The following is a 19,766-nucleotide window of genomic DNA, read 5'->3' as shown; positions in this document are numbered from 1 at the left end:
TATGTTCATAAGGAAGTTCCACCATGACCCTGTATATCTTCCCCCCACAAATTCTACCATAGCAGATCTATGGTATTTCGTCCCCCTCCAAATTCATAGATTCGCTTGTCTATCGGTAGGATGACGTTTTACATCAGTGTCATCAGTGTACTTTATTCCCCCGGAAATTCTACCATAGCAGACCTATGGTATTTCGTTCCCCATCCAAATTTGTAATCAAGGGATCCAGGGTTCAATATACAGTGAAGTCTCATAGTTGTTTGGATCCCACTTTAGACTCTAGGCCTAGATCCGATTACCCTATCTGTACATAAAAAGGATTTAGCAACAATATTTTCAAAGTGAGTTTTTCGCAGTGTGGTGTTTCCGGAATTGAGATAGAACGTGAACAAAACAGTTAAGTCTCACATAATTCCATCGTTTAGAAGTACTGTAATCAAGGGGTCCCGGGTTCGATAGTGGTTCGGATTCCACTTTAAACTGTAGGTCCAGTCCCGATTAGCATTACTGTGCATAAAGTAGACTTAAAACACCAAATCAATCCAATAAAATCGTTTAAACTGAATGACAATAGATAACTTCGTTCGGGCGATTCTTGAAAATGTAGGAGGGCCATTTTTCTTGTAGTGACAACACTGTTGGTATATTTTCTTTTATGCCGACATTTAGGGTTACCTCAAACCCCTACAAAACTGGAAAGAAGAACATGCAATGTTCATTCGAAAAGCTGAAATTCAGTTCAAATTTATAATTTTATTCTTTCGATCATTAGCTACATCGCAATAAATATATTATCGAAAGCTTGCAGGCTATATTTACTGAAGTTGCACTACACATAAGAAGTGAAAAAAATAAGCCGACTTGAACCATGTTTTTTGCTCGGTATGCCCCGAAGCATAGATTGAGCTGGAACTTTCTGTACCTAAAAATAAAATAAATATAAATTATATTTTTAATAAGCAGTATATATTTTTAAAAACGTTTTCAGAGTAAATGATAGTTTGAACACAGAAGGATTTGTACACACACACACACACACACACACACACACACACACACACACACACACACACACACACACACACACACACCACACACACACACACACACACACACACTTGTCGGGCTGATGTGGGTTTTTGTCCGTTTTCCCATCCTACCACACCACTCTATTCTAAAACTCATGTGAGTTAATAAATCTGCGAAGCAACATTACACATCACACTAACAACAGCCACGGCTGCAAGGCATCCCGGATTTTAAGGGACAATCCCTCATTTAAGTAATATCCCCAATGACTATATTTCCGAGGATATGAAGTGTCCTGTTTCTGAACAGATAGATCATCAACTTCATTTGACCACTTGCTTGTGACTACAGCTCAACCAAAATGACGGGTTCGAATCCCACTCGGGCTTGGTTGTTTGTGAATGTTCATTCATCAATTTCATCATTTCATCACTCATCCCCATCTTCGCAAATTAGCCAAGAGGCACAAAACGCGAAGTAAAATAAACTAACTCAATCAATCAATCAACCAAAATGAGAAGAACCAGCCCAGTCAGGCAGGTAATCTTTTTTTTTCAGTCTTAATCCTCATTAGATGGGCCACAAAAAAAAATTCTGTTTAATTTTTCGATAATGTCGGTGGTTCTGCCGTAATTTATAAAAATAATCTTCAAAAAGTGAAATTTTTCTAGTACTTTTTAAAGTTTTTGCCTTTTAACTTTTGAACAAATTAAATGACCAAGTAATTGTTTCGAACAAAAGTTGTAGCCTATTTTATAAGCTTTAAAACTATATAAGTTTTAATGTATTTTAATGAAGGGTACACCATAAAATGTGTCCCCAAATGGAGGATAGTTCCAAAAAAATGTCTCTTTATCACAATCCGGCCGTTAAGTCCGGAATCATTGACTTTTTAATAAAAGCAAGAGACTTGGTAGAATTAATTGAAGACTAAAATTGGTAAACGCTGTAAGTGCCACAATAATTCAAACATCGTTTTCCACGTTAAACTGTGAAATGTGCCATGCTTTATAATGTGATAATAGTGAAATGTGGCTGGTAGCCCTCTAAGTAGTTCAAAGGGCATGCAAAGAGGTCAATAGTGTGCAAGTTCTTACGGGCTGATGTGCGGAACGATGCGATTTCCTAACACTTTCGCTTTTGGCACTTACAACGTTTACCACTTTTAGTCCTCAATTGTAGTACCACCTAAGATATGGTTAGTCGAGTAGCCATGGTGTACCCTTCATTGAAGGCATTAGGTTCTGAGGCAATCAGTTACATACCATGTTCGTTAGCAAGATGAATTGGTCATCTATGCAGGACATATCTGTGAAAATGTACAAGAGAGATTATCAATCAGTATTGATACTATCGTATGTCTCTACAGTTAGTTATAACTAGAGTCTCTGCATATGTGTGTGTATATAATGTGTAATATTTAATAATATTTGGAGTAGATGAAACAATTATAATTGAAATTCTAATTACAACAATTATATTATTATTTACTTACACTGTCTTTATAATTCCAACTAATAAAAATCCTTAAATTATTGACATCTTAAAAATGTTGAATGACGGTCAGTAAACTAATATGTTTTCACATCTTAACTGTAAGAGTTTAAAGCACAGTGTCAGTAGCCTATGTCTTGAAATAACGTTACATTAACAAAAATTGAGGACTAAAAGTGGTAAACGTTGTAAATGCCAAAAGCGAAAGTGTTGGGAAATCGCATCGTTCTGCAAATCAGCCCATAAGAACGTGCACACTAGTGACCTCTTTACACGCCCTTTGAACTACTTAGAGGGCTACCAGCCACATTTCACGTTTACCACATCATAAAGCATGGCACATTTCACAGTTTAACGTGGAAAACGGTGTTTGAATTATTGTGGCACTTACAGCGTTTACCAATTTTAGTCTTCAATTCATTGAAGTGTGAGTCAGTGGAGAGAGTTGTTATTAGTAAACCAATGCATTCCCACAATAAGATAATTTTTTAAATCAGTAATGCAGCTGCATTCTCGTCTTTCCGAGAGTTGCAAAAGTTTGCAAGTTGAATTTTTTTAATCAGGACCCCCGGGTTCGAATTCTGGTCTGGCCATGGATGTTCTAGGTAAAAATTATGTAAAATTTTATTTTGTGGACATCAGTTTCCAATGAAAGAACATATGTAATGACTAGGGCTATGATTTTCATGACTTACCATATTTTTTTGGTGTAAGGGTGATGTGCTCCCTAAACATATAGAAATTCATATTGTGAAGAAATGAATTAAATTAAGGTGCTTTTTAAGGGAATATTTTGGCATATTTGGCCATTTCTGCGTGTTAGAGCATATTTTGATGGATTTTCGGTCATATTCAGCAAATTTTTGCATTTTCAAGAAATATACAGTCATTTTCGAAGTGTGTTCTTACTCCCGTGTTTACTCGAGAGTTGTAATCTATTTCATTTTTATTTGAAAATTTAGAGTAAGTATTCATTGTGCATTGCAACTCAGGACCCATAAAGTGAACTTAAAGAAAGTACGTATGTGAAAATATCTCAGCATTCAGATATTGATGTTTGAAACAGTCTAGTTATAAGAGCATATTTTTCAAATTATAGTGCATATTTTGTAAACTTTTAGGTCATAACCGCATATTTTATTTTGCATATTTTGGTGATTTTTAGGTCAAAAAAATCCTAGCGCTAGTAATGACCAAACAAAATTCACTTCTATTACATTAACTCTTGCATATATACGTGAAATATTTAGGCCGGAGGTTTATGTTTAAAAAATCCTAATTAGAGAAGTATGGCTAGTCTAATTCAATGATGCTTATAAATTAGTCTTACGCTCAGCCTGTGTCATAAATGTGAAAAGAACACTACTCTACTAAAACACCAATACTAACCTTGTTCATATCCCGTCCCATACACAAGGCTAGCTTTTTGGAGAACAAACAACTCTGCTCCTCGTCATCTACAAGATGATAACATAATAAGTTATAGGTATTATATCAACGATTAATCGCATGCTTACATTGACAAAGTTTCACACACCATATAGTATTGAAGTGATTTGACAAATCAAGGTCGAAGAACCTTTCTAGCCCTTTTACACCTTACTTGTAGGGCAGTCTGTAGGACTACAGAGGGTTACCCAAACTGGGGTTACCCAGAGTTCCAAAACTGAGAGGGGCAAGGACAGTTTACTTTCCCTTCCTGGATACCCCCCCCCAAATCGCCGCCACTGCCCAAAAACATGAACTTGTCCAGTCTGTGAGAAGAGGCTCTAAAAGTATCTGCGTGCTAGAGATAACGACACTCTTCAATAGTCACAATATAACAAAGCAAAAACACAAAAGCTGAGTTTAACGCAACTAGTCTATTAAGTTACTCTGCCTGGTGACGTCACCTGAAAATGAGTAACAATATGAACATGATTTGTTTCATTTTAATGTATGATCATCACCTTATTAGTGATTTGAAGTTGCCAACCCACGGCTCTGACGTCACTAGACGTTTACTTCCTTCTGTGGACAGGGAAAGGTTGCAATATCACCCTGGTCGTCGTGCAGCTAACAGACCGAGTCCGGTCAGTGAATTTTTTTTTTTACCGCTTAGCTCAGCCTACCCCTGGATCGGACCAGGTAGCACTGCTTCCACTGCACATCCTAGACTCTCTGGTTCTGAATGGTATCTAGGTTCCCCGTAACTTATGAGCGGTAATAGTTCCCTTGGAACACGATCTACAGTTGGCATCCGTCGGCTAACTGAGCTGAGTTTAAGAACCCTTTTCGAGCAAGCCTCATCTCGAGGAAGCTATCAACTCGGGTCAAGCCTCAGCACCCGACCTATTGAATGAGAACTTGTCTCCATAGCACGTCTGTATTTTGCAACGTCCTCCAGTTGGACACCAGTCGTTCCAAAGTTAGTCCGCTGCTACTTTAGTCGGGAACATGAGAACATGAGAACACTATACTGCAAATCATACTGCTGGGTAGAAAAGAAACACAACACTGTTTTCAAAGTTAAAAAAAGTTTTATAATCGCTTATATTTCCTAATCACTTACCAATAAAACACTAGAACATTCAATACTAACGTTGGGCAATTCACTCACATATAACGAACGTCAAATGACATAATTAATTGTTTACTTTGAACTTATCGGCAAAAAGAAAACTCGAAAACCAAAATCTATACTTCAATTCTCTCCGTTTCCAAGTTTTTATTATTCTTCACCTTCACCTGTTTTTCAAACTCAGCCTGTCGTCAGGTGAGGAACATTCAGGTGGGTTCACTTCCTCGGCTGAGATGAGAAAGTGACGTCAACACGAACAGATTTTGACGTATTTATAAACATATATAAAAGTTCCAACTACAACTGTATCAGTCTAACTATAACTGTCTGTGACAACTTGCACATTATTTGAAGTAACAAACATTTTAAAAATCTTAACTTCTTACAAATATAAAATCTTAAACTCTCAGGTTCGTTACAATTTGTATGACTGGAACAATAGAACATGAAGGTAGCCAACATGGGCGATAGCCCTTTACGAAGTCATTTTTGAAAGAACAGTGTGTTTTTTTTTTAGAACATTGAGTTAGATTTCTTTGTGAAGCTAGAATGTTTGTAAAAAAAATGAGTATTACCACGAGTTCCTGACTCTGCAATATCGGGAATCTGGCTTCAAAATAAACGAAATCTGATAAAGCTGTTTGGCGGTGAAGACTGTGTTGATCAAAGGATCGGTTCTGAAAATTTGCAAGTGCATCTACCAACACATGTTGGTTGCCCGTGGGAAAAAATAAGAAACGGAAAATTACACGGCCATGGCTTGATGTATCTAGTGACGAAGTTACACATACATAATCTTCCAACATCACTGATTTAAAACACATGGGGCGAGTTGGAAGGTGGTATCCGGAAATATTTTTCGGTTTCAGCATGCGTTGTCAAGTTGGTAGTTATGTAATTTTGCATTTATAAAATATCGTAACTAAGAATACAGAAGAATCGATATTGAATTCATTCTCTTGATCAGTTCCATAACAACAATTGATCATGAAATTACGTACACAATGATGGGTGTTAAATATTAGTGGTAATCGCTATTGTCTTGTATTCAAGGAGTCCCGGAGTAATTAGGCGTAACTTGTCCACCTAACGAATTTTCAGGAATAACAAGCTCATGGAATTTGTTTCATACTTAGGAAAATATTTTTGAAAAATTTAATTTTCACAAATACTGATGTTAAGCCTCTCCACCAAGGTCAGCAAACGATCTTGTGCCGCCATTGGCACAAATAACAACGACATGCTTCAGCTCACTTGGCATGCGGTGGAGTACCTACTCTATATGCTTCGCACCACTAATGATAGTCAAGTGGAAGTTTATTAATGTGTTGGGAGAAACTGTTTTCAGTTGCTCTTTGTGATAGAATTCGCTAAATACGTGTTCGTTCATTTTTATTTTCATATCATTTCAAAACTCCAGAAGTTCATCGTGCATGTGTATGTGTGTCTATTGATAACTGAAATAAAAGTGTTTGATAGAACATCCGAAAATAAATTAAGTCTTACCGTTTCTGAGCACATTGAAACATTTCTGGACTATCTTAACTGCCTCTGCTCTCGCAGCTTCGTCTTCTATGGAGTCTTGACACATTTTAACGAGCATAGATTCGTTAGGAAAGCCCAGATGATCTACCTGCACAGAAAAGAAAACCACATTTCACCGACACCTTAAATATTGTGCACTGACTGAACAAGTTGCACGAATGGGGGAGGAAGGAAGAGTTTACAGGATTCTTGTTGGGAAACCTGATGGCAAGAGACCTGTAGCAAGACCAAGACGAAGATGGAGGGATTACGTTGAGATGTACCTAAAGGAAATCGGTAAGGATGGAAAAGATTGGATTGATCTTGCCCAGGATAGGGACAGATGGAAGGCTTGTTTTGCTGCAGCCAGGCACGTAGCCAGGGAGAGGGCTAGGGGGGCTAAAGCCCCCCCGAAATCCTTCAAATGTCTAATTTAAATAGTGTATAGTGGTAATGAATTTAACTTCCTTAGGATTAAACATTAGATCGAAAAAAGTTTAGTGTATAATAGAGGAACGAGGTTATATTTATATATTCTACCAAATGGGTCCACAGCTCCCAAAATTTATAGTTTTCTTTGTAAGAGGTCACACAATATAAACTTTATGACTAAATTTTGGTCCAAACTTTTAAAGCCTTTTTTTGAACGAAATGTGTGAAAGTTAATAACAAACTACAATAACTTTGAATTTCACTACAGTAACTGAACAAAATGTAAAAAAATAATAAATAACAGCTGTGTTGGATATTCACTCATATGGTGGATCGAGTAGCGAAGTAATAATAATATTAACAACAACAACAATAAATTTGGATTAAAATTGGTTTATTTCCAATAACTTATAATAATTAGCATTGTACAATGACAATTATAACCGTGGTAATAATTATTTTTGCCTTATTATTTCTACTAATCAAGTTTTATCAGTGACCGACCCCCTCTATAAATATTTCTGGCAACGCCAGTGCAGATAAGGGATCAGCCCCCCCCCCTCGAAATAAAATCCTGGCTACGGGTCTGGCTGCAGCCATAAACCTTCGAGTTTAAGAAGGCTAGAGATATTTATTTAAATTTTTAGTCAATGTGCTAGGCAATTTCAAATACTCATATTACATGAAGAAAGATGCTTGGAAACCTTGTCACCGCAAATTGGTGAATGTAAGTAAGAAAGAAAAGTAAAAACATATAACTTTGATTTATATAAACAAATAAAAGTAAAAATAATAGTACATCTTACCGCATTAACCTTTGAGAAGATACATTGAATTGTACACTGCAAGAAATAGAAAGAAGATTAATAGCTTTCATCATGAATACACGCAATTAAGATGTTACTGCTAATCAACTCATTGTCACAAAGATTATGTAGAAAATGATATTTTAATGGATATGGTGAATGCATGAGCACATTTCTGATGCCGAAAAACGGCGCTGGGGCATATTGGCTTATCCACTGGGGCCCTGCTAAAATGGGCCATGTCAGGCCCCTACTTAAATTCCGAATTAACTGTGTGTATCAGTTAACAGTCACATATTGACACACAGTTTCAGAAAAAGATGTGAACATAAAGGAAGGCTTTTTGCTCCTTCATTTATCCAGGAAGTAGGAGCTGAACTGTTTTCGAAAGTTCATATACTGGGTGAGTCTGTTAAAAGAGGCCCCGTAGAAAATGTGCTCCTTGCATGTAGGCAACCTAAGTACACCGAAGAGAAGAGCGGGGTAGAGAACAGTCCAGGATATCGGTGCCAAGCAGTTTCGACAACATGACATAGAGGGGGATTGAAAAGAAAGTGCAGTAGTGATCTTGAGGCAGGCAGCTTTCAGGTCAGTTGAGCGGCGAGGAAAGTTGTGAGTGTGGTTCGGTGGGTCAGCATGGTGTTAACGGTGCAGCAGCGTATTTTTGTTGTAGAGACGTATGCACGCCTCGGTTCTTGGAAACAGTGTGCAGATTTGTTTACGACGGAGTTCGCGGAGAATGGAGTTCCAGCGAAGGTCCCAACCAAATCAGTAATGCAAAAACTGATTGCAAAATGGAGGGAAACTGGATCCGTGCTGAATAGGCCAAAAGTGCGTCCAAAGACTGTCCGCGCTGAGGCAAAGGCGGGCGACGCAGCGCAGCTAATGATACGCAGTCCACGAAAATCAGCTCGGCGTTTGGCACAACAGTTGTAGGTGTCCCAGTCAACCGCTATGTGGATCCTGAAGCATTACTTGAACTTGCACGCATTCAAAGTTACCGTGATGCATCAGGTGCGGGATGTGGACAAGGCATCTCGCGTGCAGTTTTGTGAGTGGTTTCTGTCCAATATTGCTCCTGAAGTGCTGCAGTATGGTTACTTGTTCATTTCCGATTAAGCATGGTTCCATCTGTCAGGCTACATAAACTCCCAGAACACGCGACACTGGTCAGGTGACAATCCACACGTGTTCATGGAGGTTCCACTGCACGCCCATAAACTCGATGTCTGGTACGCCGTGTCGTCACGCCGAATCATCCCCGTGTTCTTCCATGAGACTGTGAACTCGGCTCGTTACATCAGTAACATATTCAACGTGTTTGTTGAACAACTGACTGAGGATGAGCGAAGGAAAGCTTACTTTCAGCAGGATGGAGTCACGGCGCATACAGCATGTGCAACGATCACACGCATTGAGTCATCAGCCATGGTACGAACCAACCTTGGCCACCTCGTTCTCCAGATTTATCACCCTGTGATTTCTTCTTGTGGGGAGCTCTAAAGGGACAGGTGTATAGCAACAACCCTCACACACTCGAAGAACTCCAGAACAACATTATCACAGTCATCCAGGCCATCCCGTAGGATGTCCTCGCCCGTGCTTTTCAGAACATGTGGTATCGTCTGCGCACGTGCCTCGAGGCGAACGGAGGACATTTCCAGCACCTCCTCTAGGTAGGTTGTTGTCACACTGTATATTTACAGAAGAGATGTTTCATTTATTTACGTTTATGTCAAGTTGTCTAAACTGCTTGGCACCGATATCCTGGACTGTTCTCTACCCCGCTCTTCTCTTCGATGTATCAGGGTTGCTTACATGCAAGGGGCACATTTTCCAAGGGGCCTCTTTTAATTAACAGACTCACCCAGTATAATGAAGTGCTCGAGCAAATACTAAAGGAATTTAGATGTTAAATCCATAAAAACAGCTTTCATGTCTAACAATTTTTCAAAATGGAATAATATATGTGTATAATATATAATAATGGATGAAAAAATACTGTATATAAAAAATGAATGCAGCCAGCAGCTGAGCAGTGAATATTCAGGAAAGACATTGGGGTGAGAACATGAATGATTTGTTACGAAGTCATTAACTACTGTTTTTCTCTAGTCACAGTTAATAATAATAATGTACAGTGAAATGCAGGAATCCCCCTTCATTCCTCTCTTGAAACGCAACCTTCTAATGTAACAGGCAGAGAGACCATTTTGTCAGCTTAGCCCTTTTAGGCTTCATTTCACTTTTGTTGTCGATTTTTACTTACAGCTGGCAAATATTCTTCCGTTCCAAAAATTTGCCTGGGGATTCTGGACTTCTGAGTTATCAAATTGGAAATGATCCTGGTTCCTGTTTTCGCGTTTAACTTTTTGGAGTTGAACGTAATGCTGCCTTGACCACCAGTACTGCTGTTGTAGTGTTGATTGTTTTTGTTCTGGCTTCTTCCCATGGAGGTGGTGTTGGTGCAGTCTCTGGTGAACTTGGATCCGTCATTGTCCATCCGAGTTATTCCTCTATTTCTGGAATTGTCTGCAATTATAACACTTCTGCCTGAGAAAGGAATAGCATGTAGGCTAGGTTTACTCTTCGTCCACGGAAGAGGTGACTACCTCGAGTGGACGATACGAAACGCGAAAAGGGGAACTGATAGACGCATGCGCGAAAATACGCCGTGGGTCTCAGATGATTTGTCACTTGTATGAATTCGGTTGTTTATTTCCGCTCGTTTTTATGTGTTTTTTATAGTAGCCGTTGTTACAACTCGTAACAAACTCTTTAGAAGTGAAACAAATACGATTATCACGGAATATGCTTCCTGTCTCTGAGTTCCACTTGAAGCCAGCGCCCCTTACTTGCCACTGAACTCGTCCAGTCAGCGCTTGCGCACTTGCGTCGATGGCCATGACGAAACCAGGTTAACTGTAAATGATCAAAACGAAGCATTTAAATTGATCGGGTCATGCTAAAATGTGAGTATAGTCTCAACGAACTAAATGTTCTTTTTAACACGATATTAATAAAAAGCCAATTTGGAATAATATTTAGGAAAGCAGGACGTAGTCAGTGAGAGAATCACTTCACGAAACAACTTGCAAAGCGATGCTAAAACTTGTATACAAGACCCACCTCGATTGTCTTATCCCGATGCGTAGATTCCAGACATCTGAATCTTTCGTCAGAATCAAATTTTTACTCAGTCGTATCAGAAAACGAAAGGGTTCAGCCAGTGGAGTAAATAATACCCCCGCAACCCCCTCGGTGCGAGGGGGTGCACGAGCTTCGGGGGCGCAGTAAGAATGATAAATTAAGAAAGACCGATAGTTCACAAACATATTATATTTTTATGCCCCTACAACTGCAAACAGAAATTGTTAATCACTAGAAATGAAGAAAATGAATTACCAGATTAGAAAAACATTCATTAGCTGAATAGTTCAAGTCATCGAAGAGTAGGTGACAGGCAAGAAAATGCGCTGGCAATGCTGACTTTTAACCTGAAAACTAGATTTGCAAATAATTTTACATGTAGACTAAGACAAAATCCGATATTACCACTTCGTTTTCAATACCTTGCCTTTCTACCATTTTGCGTATAGTTTGTTCATTTCCCGTTGGTCTACTGGACGCGTTCCTCGCTTCGATTTAGAGCACATAATGTGGTTAGTAGTTTGTCATTTTTCACAAAATTTGTGTGTTCCTTAGAACGCTGCCGTGCTCTGTTTCACAGCAAAAATGACGTCACAGATGCGATCTTGGGTTGCCATCATGCAAGCAGCAAAACGGGCTTTTTTGAACGACTGTAGTGCCGAAATTGCACATCAACGACAAAAATGTTACGGATGAAAATTGTTTGTTTTGATATCCTCTATGTTTCTGTGGTCCGTGGACCCCATTAAAATGTCACCCTATATAATTTTTTACAGTTTGTTGTATTAACTTTTAGTACCAGTTTTTACATAGATTCAAATTAACGTATATTTTTTCATATTTGTATGTAAATGTAGGCGTATAGAAACGAAAGCTTTCTTTAAACGAGTAGCGGCGCACAACTGAAACTTGCGGAAGGGGAGGCCGGGGGGGGGGGGGGGGCGGGCGCAGAAGTATTGCCTACGCTACTGGATTCAGGACTAGATTAAGCAGAAATTTTATGATTATCATTATTGATAACAAGAAGTCATAATTACTTATAATTTTTGGATTTCGTTCAAAAAATGGTGAATTGTAAAACTGAATTTACTTTGTAACTAACTTTCTATAAAGAATGTTGTTCATTTATTCCGTTGACAAATAACAATGCAGGCTTCTATCCAAAAATTATTATTTAATGTGATTGGTCTTACCTAGGAACACATTTCAAATTTTCTTGTCAGCAAGAGTATGAACCGAACCTTGCGTCATGTTCAGTTTCTTTGTATTATTCCTTTGAAGAAAATGTCAATATGTTGTTAGGATCCCCATCATAACAGGACTGTTATGAATTTGGTGCAGTTTGGAATCTGGCCAATAAGTCTGACTTTGATCGCGACCAGTGATTGAAATTGCCGAGACTACAAAGTTTGCAGCTAATGTGTACAATTCTGTAAGTTAAAATTTTAAATTAATAATAAGCTTATACCAGTACGTAATTTCCTTCTGATTCTGTGTCACTTAGAATAATATTTACTATCGAAAATAGTGAACATACTCCATAACTTTTAAATAAGTCTGGTTTTCATACAGCACTAAGTGGAACACGTTGCCTAGCCTGAGAGGTTCTTGATTCTATAATGTGCCGCGTCAGTCGGAAGTTAGAATATTTTTTATTTTTTATTTATCGGCTTTTGTACATGGCGAACTTAAGGATTTAATTAATGCATTTTCTTAATATCCTCAGGTTTCGTCAAAGACAAACTAAGGGTCCCGCTTTCACAGATGATGGCATAAATTGGCACGTACCAAGCTGCAGATGGAGGGAAAACAAAAGGTTTCAGAGTCCAGAGGCCTTTGGGCTTCCCGGTTTATCGATTAAGTCATCATCTTCCACATTGACGTGCCTTATGAGGTGTTTGTGGAGATTATATCCTACACCATTGGCTCGGACTTCATTACAAAAAAGAAAGCTAGATAGGTGGAACACTAACACTGACTTAAAAAGATCCCTCTCAATATCACAGCTACGTACTTTTGCAAAATCTCTCTAGGTCATCTCCTGACATTGAATCCTGGATTCAGTACCTAACCACAGCCGGTCCCAGGTTCGAGCCCTGGGCATATTGGCGTTTCTTTATACTGTTTTTTTCTCAATCAAACTCATCCTTATCGCAGCCATTAGCCTAAAGACCATAAAGCGATGTATAATAAGAAAAATAAAATTCAAAATTGCTCGATACACCACTGATCTTCCGTCAAGGGTTTGCCGTCGTGTTCGGTTTCAGCTAACGGCTCAAACGGTTTGATATCCTCTCAAAATTGTAGTCACAGCTCGGGTTAGCCATTGCGCACTTAAAAATAAACTTTTCCTATCTTATTGACGATTCAGGGTCATAAATTTCAAGCTCTTCTGACGCCAACATTTTATTTTCCTTGCACGATCACCAGTGGCGTCTCCGTGATATTTGGTCTGGGAACTCCAGAGTAGCTCTGCTTCTGAGTTTGTTGCTACTAAGATTCTTCCTTTCTTTCGTGGGGTGTAAGGGTGAAGACATCCAAATGTCAACTTCCCTTACTTAGTACACCCTGGACTGCATTTTGCATACTATTTAGGCTCTGTCGTCTGGACTCAAAGCCAGTATAATCCCTTGGGGCTCGTCCTCATCTTCTGTTTCTCCATCTACTTTTATCTTTCAGCCTTTCTTCAGCTCTTTTTCTTTCTCCGTTTATCAATCTTTTTCTTTCTCCTCTGCTCATCTATCTCTTCTGTCACAATGTATGTATTTCTGTGATACTATTCTTGTTCTTTCTCTCTTCCCTTCATCTTCACTTTATCGTCTTCTTGTCATCATCAGCCTTTTTCCTTCATCTGTTTCTATCTCAATTCACAATATCTGTATTTATTTTTTATTTTCCTATTTCCTTGTTATTCCTTTCTTTGAATATCTCTCTCTCTGTGTGCGTGTGTGTCACTGACAATTTCTCATATAATTGGCCTAGGTTGAGCAGGGATTATTTATTTCATTGTGGGCTAGAGCTCACCCTTGCCCACTTGATGGAAATATGCCCCTGGTGGAAGATAATCTCTTTCTGCATATTTTTCTCAAATGTGCCGATTTCATTTTCCTCAGGCACAGTTCTAACATTTTCAACGATTTGTAATGCTGATAACAGTGTTTTAGTAAATATTTTTAGTTTTTTTCAAGAGAGCGGACCTTTTACTCTATTTCTGAGGAAGTTTTTAGACTACTCTTAACTTTTTGTAATGCTGTGTTTGTCCTGTGCAGGTCCCTTTAAAACTTGCATTTCTAATCTTTCTCTAGGGGCTCTTACATTATTTTTTAAAAATATTAAGGTAAAGGTTTTATACAAGGACATTTTTCCTCGTGTACTTAGGAGGGTGCAAATTAGCCGTATATTCAGAAGCACCTAAAAATTACAAATCAATCAATATTAACAATAGAACTCCGGAGTACTGAACAGTATGTGTTTGAGTGAATTGTTTGTTACTTTACCGTTCGCCCCTTTAACGGTTTGATGACCTTCGAGACTGGAGCATTCCTCGAGAGCGCTGCTGAATTTGAGTTGGGCCGTGCTGTTCACATCACATCGTAAACCCTGATGGACAGAAAAAGAACGAAAAGTTTGCACGAATCATGTAAATTCAACAACAAATTAAGATACATAGGGCTGGCATATTACTTACCTCAACGTTCTTATTAGTAACGGTTTCTGTCTGTGATTTTTGACCTGAAGAACTTTTAAAAAAATGCATTTAAGCCCCAACATTACCAAAAATATGACAAAGACTAAGAGTACAAATTAGAAATATTGTTAAAATTGAAAAGCACAAAAATTTTTCAGTCTATTACAAAATCATTAGTTCTTTTTGCAGGGAAGTGTCCTTTACAACAACGGATTTTTGTCCTGAAGGTATGCAACCACGCCGCACACTATCACAGTTGCCACAAATGAATTGACTTCAAAACGTATTCCTGTCTATAAATAATCAGGTAGATATTAGCTTTGTATGTCTGAATAAGTTGCGCTAGTGAAGTAATTTTAATGGGTAGTCATTTTAAATCATACATTAGAGTTTATTAAAATGTAGATGGTCAGTTCTCGTTCTCGCCTCGCGGTATCATCCACATGCGCCATCCTGCATTTCGCACGGTGTAGAGTGCTTACAGGAGAGAAGCTATATTACCAACTTCTTGCTGTGAACAGAATTTTCAAAGGATGTACGTACATAACTCACTCATTTCTATCAATAATTTGTGACCAAAAATTTGGTGCAATGTCATAGAAACATTTCTGAATTGGGGTGCAAAGTTCGACTTCCTGTGTGCGTGTGTGCACATACACACAATATATATATGCAGGGTCTTTCTGTGACGGTGTGACAGACTTGCAGGGATGATGGAAGTGAACGAACGCAAGAAAATGAGATAGGGAACCCTGGTCTGGAAATGCCCCAGTCAAAAGTTACGAAACAAAACCTTCGAAGAGCAGGCAACCACGCACGACGCAGGGAGGAACCATAAAAGATGTCTGGAGAAGTGGAAAACAATGACAGAATAATCACTATAGTGACTTTAATGAGTAGTAACTGCAGCCATCATTTCAGCAGCTGTTCAAGTGACACGCCCTGCCTCGATACAGGCATGACAGCGTCACAATAAGCTCTGTCGCATCCGCTGTAATAGCCCAGGAGTCGTTCGGACCAGATCACAAGAGTTCCTCTACTCTACATTGCTGACAGGTGTCTCATATACAATACTTTTGACATGGCCCCACAAAAAAAAATCAAGTGGGTCAGATCAGTTGAACAGGTAGGCCAAGCAACAGGTTTGCCTCTCCCTATCCACCGCTGAGGAAATGTCTGCGTCAGAATATCGCTACGAAGTGGGCTGGGGGCTCCATCATGCTGAAACCACTTGCGTTGACTAACGAGAAGTGGGACATGTCCAATAACTCTGGGAGGATGTCTAAAAAAGACAGTGAACACTGATCCAGTTAATCGTGGCGGTAAAGATACGGACTACAGGGCAGGGTGCATTCTTTCCCCTTTCTTTTATGGTTCGCCTCCGCGTTGTGCGTGGTTGCCTGCTCTTCGAAGGTTTTTGGCTTGCAACTTTTTACTGGAGCATTCCGGACCAGGGTTCGCTATCTGATTTTGTTGTGTTTGTTCCCTTCCATCAACCCTTCAAATCTGTAACACGGTCACAGAAATACCCTGTATATACATATATATACTTACATACACACACACCGGACCCCGTGGCCGAGTGGTTAGCACATCGCGCTGCGACACCAAGGGTCCCAGGTTCGAATCCCGCTCGGCTTGGTTGTTTGTAAATGTCCATTCATCAATTTCAACATTTCATCACTCATCCCCATCTTCGCAAATTAGCCAAGAGGCACAAAACGCGAAGTAAAATAAACTAAATCAATCAACATACACACGCAATGAATATACGTATATACTGAATGTAACAGAAAACCATACGCACATATATTGATATTGATATACGAGGGCGGGCTGAAAAGTAATGCCTCCTTTTTTTTCTTAACGGTGTAAAGACATTTTGGATTTTGAGCAACCATGCATCGTACTCTTCAGACTTTCCCCTTTTTCCATTCCAAGTTTCAAACTTCTATCACCAGGGGTTGCTGAACTAGAGCGAGGAAAATGGCAGCATGTAACCAGACTATGTCGGTGCACCAGAAACTGTGTGTGGTGACTGAGTTTCTAACTGCAGAAAATGTGTCCCCCAATTGACATTCATCAGAGAATGAAGGCTTTTTATGGCAATGAATGTGTAACGTCAGTACTGTATGATGTTGGGCTGTTCATGCTCACAATGAAAACCCCTGCCGAGGAACTCTCAACGTGTGCGACAAAGAACTTCTTGATAGTTGAGAGTTCTTCAGCAGGGGTTTTCATGTGCTTACTTTCCAGTAAGCACATAAATGTCAACCTCTCTTACTGCATTCTGGCAGACTAATGAAGCTCTGCTGTCTGGACTCATAGCCAGTATAATCCTCTGTGGGACATGTGATGTGCCTAGTTCATGTCTATTTTCGTGATTGTTCCTTCATCCATTTGATCTTGTCACAAAATATACCCATCTTCGTATTAGTCAAAAGTGGCAGGAAAGTGAAGCGAAATAAAGCAAATCAATCATATCCGTCCATCCATGTCAACAATCGGTGCCTTAGTAACTACCAGTGCTATAAAGATGAATTTTGCTGGACTGATAGACCTAACAAATAGTAGTTCACAACGCGACATATATTAACTAGATTTATTGTCTGTCTGGTCGTGAGGAACAACAATGCGAAAAATCTAAAATTTTCTCAAGCTAAAGATTCTGTAAATACTAGCTTAACACTATGTAAATTATTTCGATTACCCTGGCTGTCAGTCTATTAAAAAGAATAATTTTATTCTACATCTTGAAGTCTTTATGAATCAAGAAATTATCATAAGAATTCATGAGCACGATAACACTGAAAGATAAAAATACTGTGCGGATGAGCACGAAAATCGGATTTTGCGGATGTGCACGTATTCTTCATTTAAACTCCATGGGCCAACAGTACTAGAAGGGTCAGTGCGTACCAAGCGGCTTCTTTCATTGAGTGACGTATGGTCAGCGCATCGAGTCCCATCGCCGACGCCTTGTAGCTTTCGAGATCGGTGTCAGCTACTTCTTCTTTTTAAGTATCCCTCCCAATTGTCCTCACCGAAATTTTGCGGATTTCCACTGGCAATCGGATCCGAGACCGTTCGCACCAAACCGGAGAGCGCTAACTTTGGTCCACGTTCTTCATTTCAGGAATTTGAATCCCTATCTTTCTGATGTTATTTCAAAATTTCCCAGGGCGCACTTGTAAATTAGTTATTGCATCCCGGAGTACTGTAGCGTACATCTTAGGGAATACCAAGTTAAACTATTAAGACATGTAATGGGGACTAGTGATAACTCACCTGTGACGTAGTCAGCCAAACACTGAGAACATAGAGAAAAGTTGCACTTCCAATACCCTCCGACACTTGAAACAATTTCATACTGACGCTAATAATTTGTTGTCTAGATAAAAATACCTATATCAGTAAATATCAACAGAAATTGAAGTTTTCCATGTAGTGCAGTGCAGGATGGTCTACAACGTTTAGATTTTCGGGCAATGCATTGCTTGTTATATAAGCAGAAATCGGTTTCATTTTAGGCAGAGTATGTTTAATTCCTGTGTGCTTTTGACCTCTATAATTCGTTGAATTCCCCAACCCGTTAGCTCACGAGTTGTTTGTACAACTGATGAAAACAAGCCGCTCGGTATCGTTTGACTGATGTTGATTGACAAAATGTTCATTTAACGCAATGTTTGTGCTTCTATAGCCAGGCTCATAGCCGAAACATGAACGTTCATTTCCCAATAACAAGCATTACCATTGAAACAGCTTGAATAGGTCGCCTATCACTTGTTTCATGCGTTGGTGAGCTCTAATGGTTTTCTTCCTACTCGCCGAAACAGGAAGTTCCGTTATGTTACCGATGTCAATTCACCCTACAATTCGACAAATTGTTTGGACTGGATCCTTTTTAAAAGACTTCCGTGATTAGTTTAGTGTTGCCATTGATGTCTTCGCATGCCATACCGATGTTCAGAGAGAGAAAAAAATAGTAAAACATGGCAATGGCCTTTCGAATGTCCTTCCCTACATAAATTGGCACGTGTACTTTCCCCGTATGCCCTTGGCAATAGGGATGACACAGAGACGGTCTTGTAAAAATCGAGACGAGACCGAGACTTAGTGTTCGATTCTCTCGGTCTCGTTCGAGGGTGGTATGATATTTGGTGAATCTACCTGAACCAAAAATCCTTTACTATGCTACTTTTCATACATACCAAACGGATATCTACTTGATTATTTATAGATAAGTAATATATTTTTATAGTAATTGTAAAGTCAAGTCCACTCCGTTTTTGATAGCCGGTGAAGGTGCAAGTGGTTCGGATCCCACTTTAATCGTGAGTCCAGTCCGATTAACCTTACTGTTCATAAATTGGACTTAAAACAAAACAAAACAACACCAACAAAAAAACTCAATTCAACTCAAGGTCCACTCGTAACAATTGTAATCTTGTGTTGCGTGGTTGCATATATATATAACAGTTACTTCTTCAAATAAATTCTAATTGTAACTAAGCCCCGCGACATGTTAAGTTTGCATCAGGTATCAATCCACTCTAGAGCGGCACTCAGCATCCCCGTGCCAGTCTCACCTTAACCGCTGAGCTGTTCATATCACAGACAGTGAGAAAATCCGCAGTATTGCAGCGGAACTATTTTCTGCGCTCAAGTTTGGGTCTATATATGCGAAAAGTTGCTGCAAGGTTAACCTGTCGCGGGGCTTAGCTAACTATCAACTCGCATAACACACTCAATTTCTTGCAATGGAAGTAACGTTATTAACAGTTACTTTACAACACTAAATTGTTAAGTTGGAAATTTGTGCGTGAGGAAGAGTTCAATTTGGCAACTCTGTTTCCAACTATATGTCTTGAAAAACTCAATATGCTGACCAAGGCAGAAATTTATTTTATTATAAAACATACTAAACGTAACGTTTCAACCTTCTACTAGCAAGGTCTTCTTCGTCAGACTCTGCACCAAGTACAACATTTGTAGGAACAGTCACAAACACATATGAAAGACACAACACAATTCCTATAGAGGATTTACCTGGCTGCAGGTCTACGTGCCAGAGCCTGGTTAG

At 39.2% G+C, this 19,766-nt stretch overlaps 1 protein-coding gene across 2 annotated transcripts; it reads right to left on the bottom strand.

Moving 5' to 3' along the window:
* Nucleotides 1-810: 810 nt before the first annotated feature.
* Nucleotides 811-10,363, bottom strand: LOC145991360 (uncharacterized). Of its 2 annotated transcripts, XM_083127362.1 has the most exons (6): nt 10,115-10,363; nt 7,846-7,881; nt 6,590-6,716; nt 3,913-3,980; nt 2,295-2,338; nt 817-922 (listed from the first exon to the last, which is right to left on the bottom strand). In XM_083127362.1, the coding sequence occupies exons 1-5, from the start codon at nt 10,346-10,348 to the stop codon at nt 2,324-2,326; spliced, it is 480 nt and encodes a 159-aa protein (XP_082983488.1). In that variant the 5' UTR covers nt 10,349-10,363; the 3' UTR covers nt 817-922; nt 2,295-2,323. The 2 variants fall into 2 exon arrangements, with proteins under 2 accessions (XP_082983484.1, XP_082983488.1); XM_083127358.1 differs by lacking the exon at nt 2,295-2,338 and having other exon boundaries at nt 811-922.
* Between the last annotated feature and the right edge of the window lie 9,403 nt (nt 10,364-19,766).

Source organism: Lepisma saccharinum, chromosome 1 (genome assembly GCF_977018435.1).
Source record: "Lepisma saccharinum chromosome 1, izLepSacc3.1, whole genome shotgun sequence".
Classification (NCBI taxonomy): Eukaryota; Metazoa; Arthropoda; class Insecta; order Zygentoma; family Lepismatidae; genus Lepisma; species Lepisma saccharinum.
This window is presented reverse-complemented; position numbering and strand designations above follow the sequence as displayed.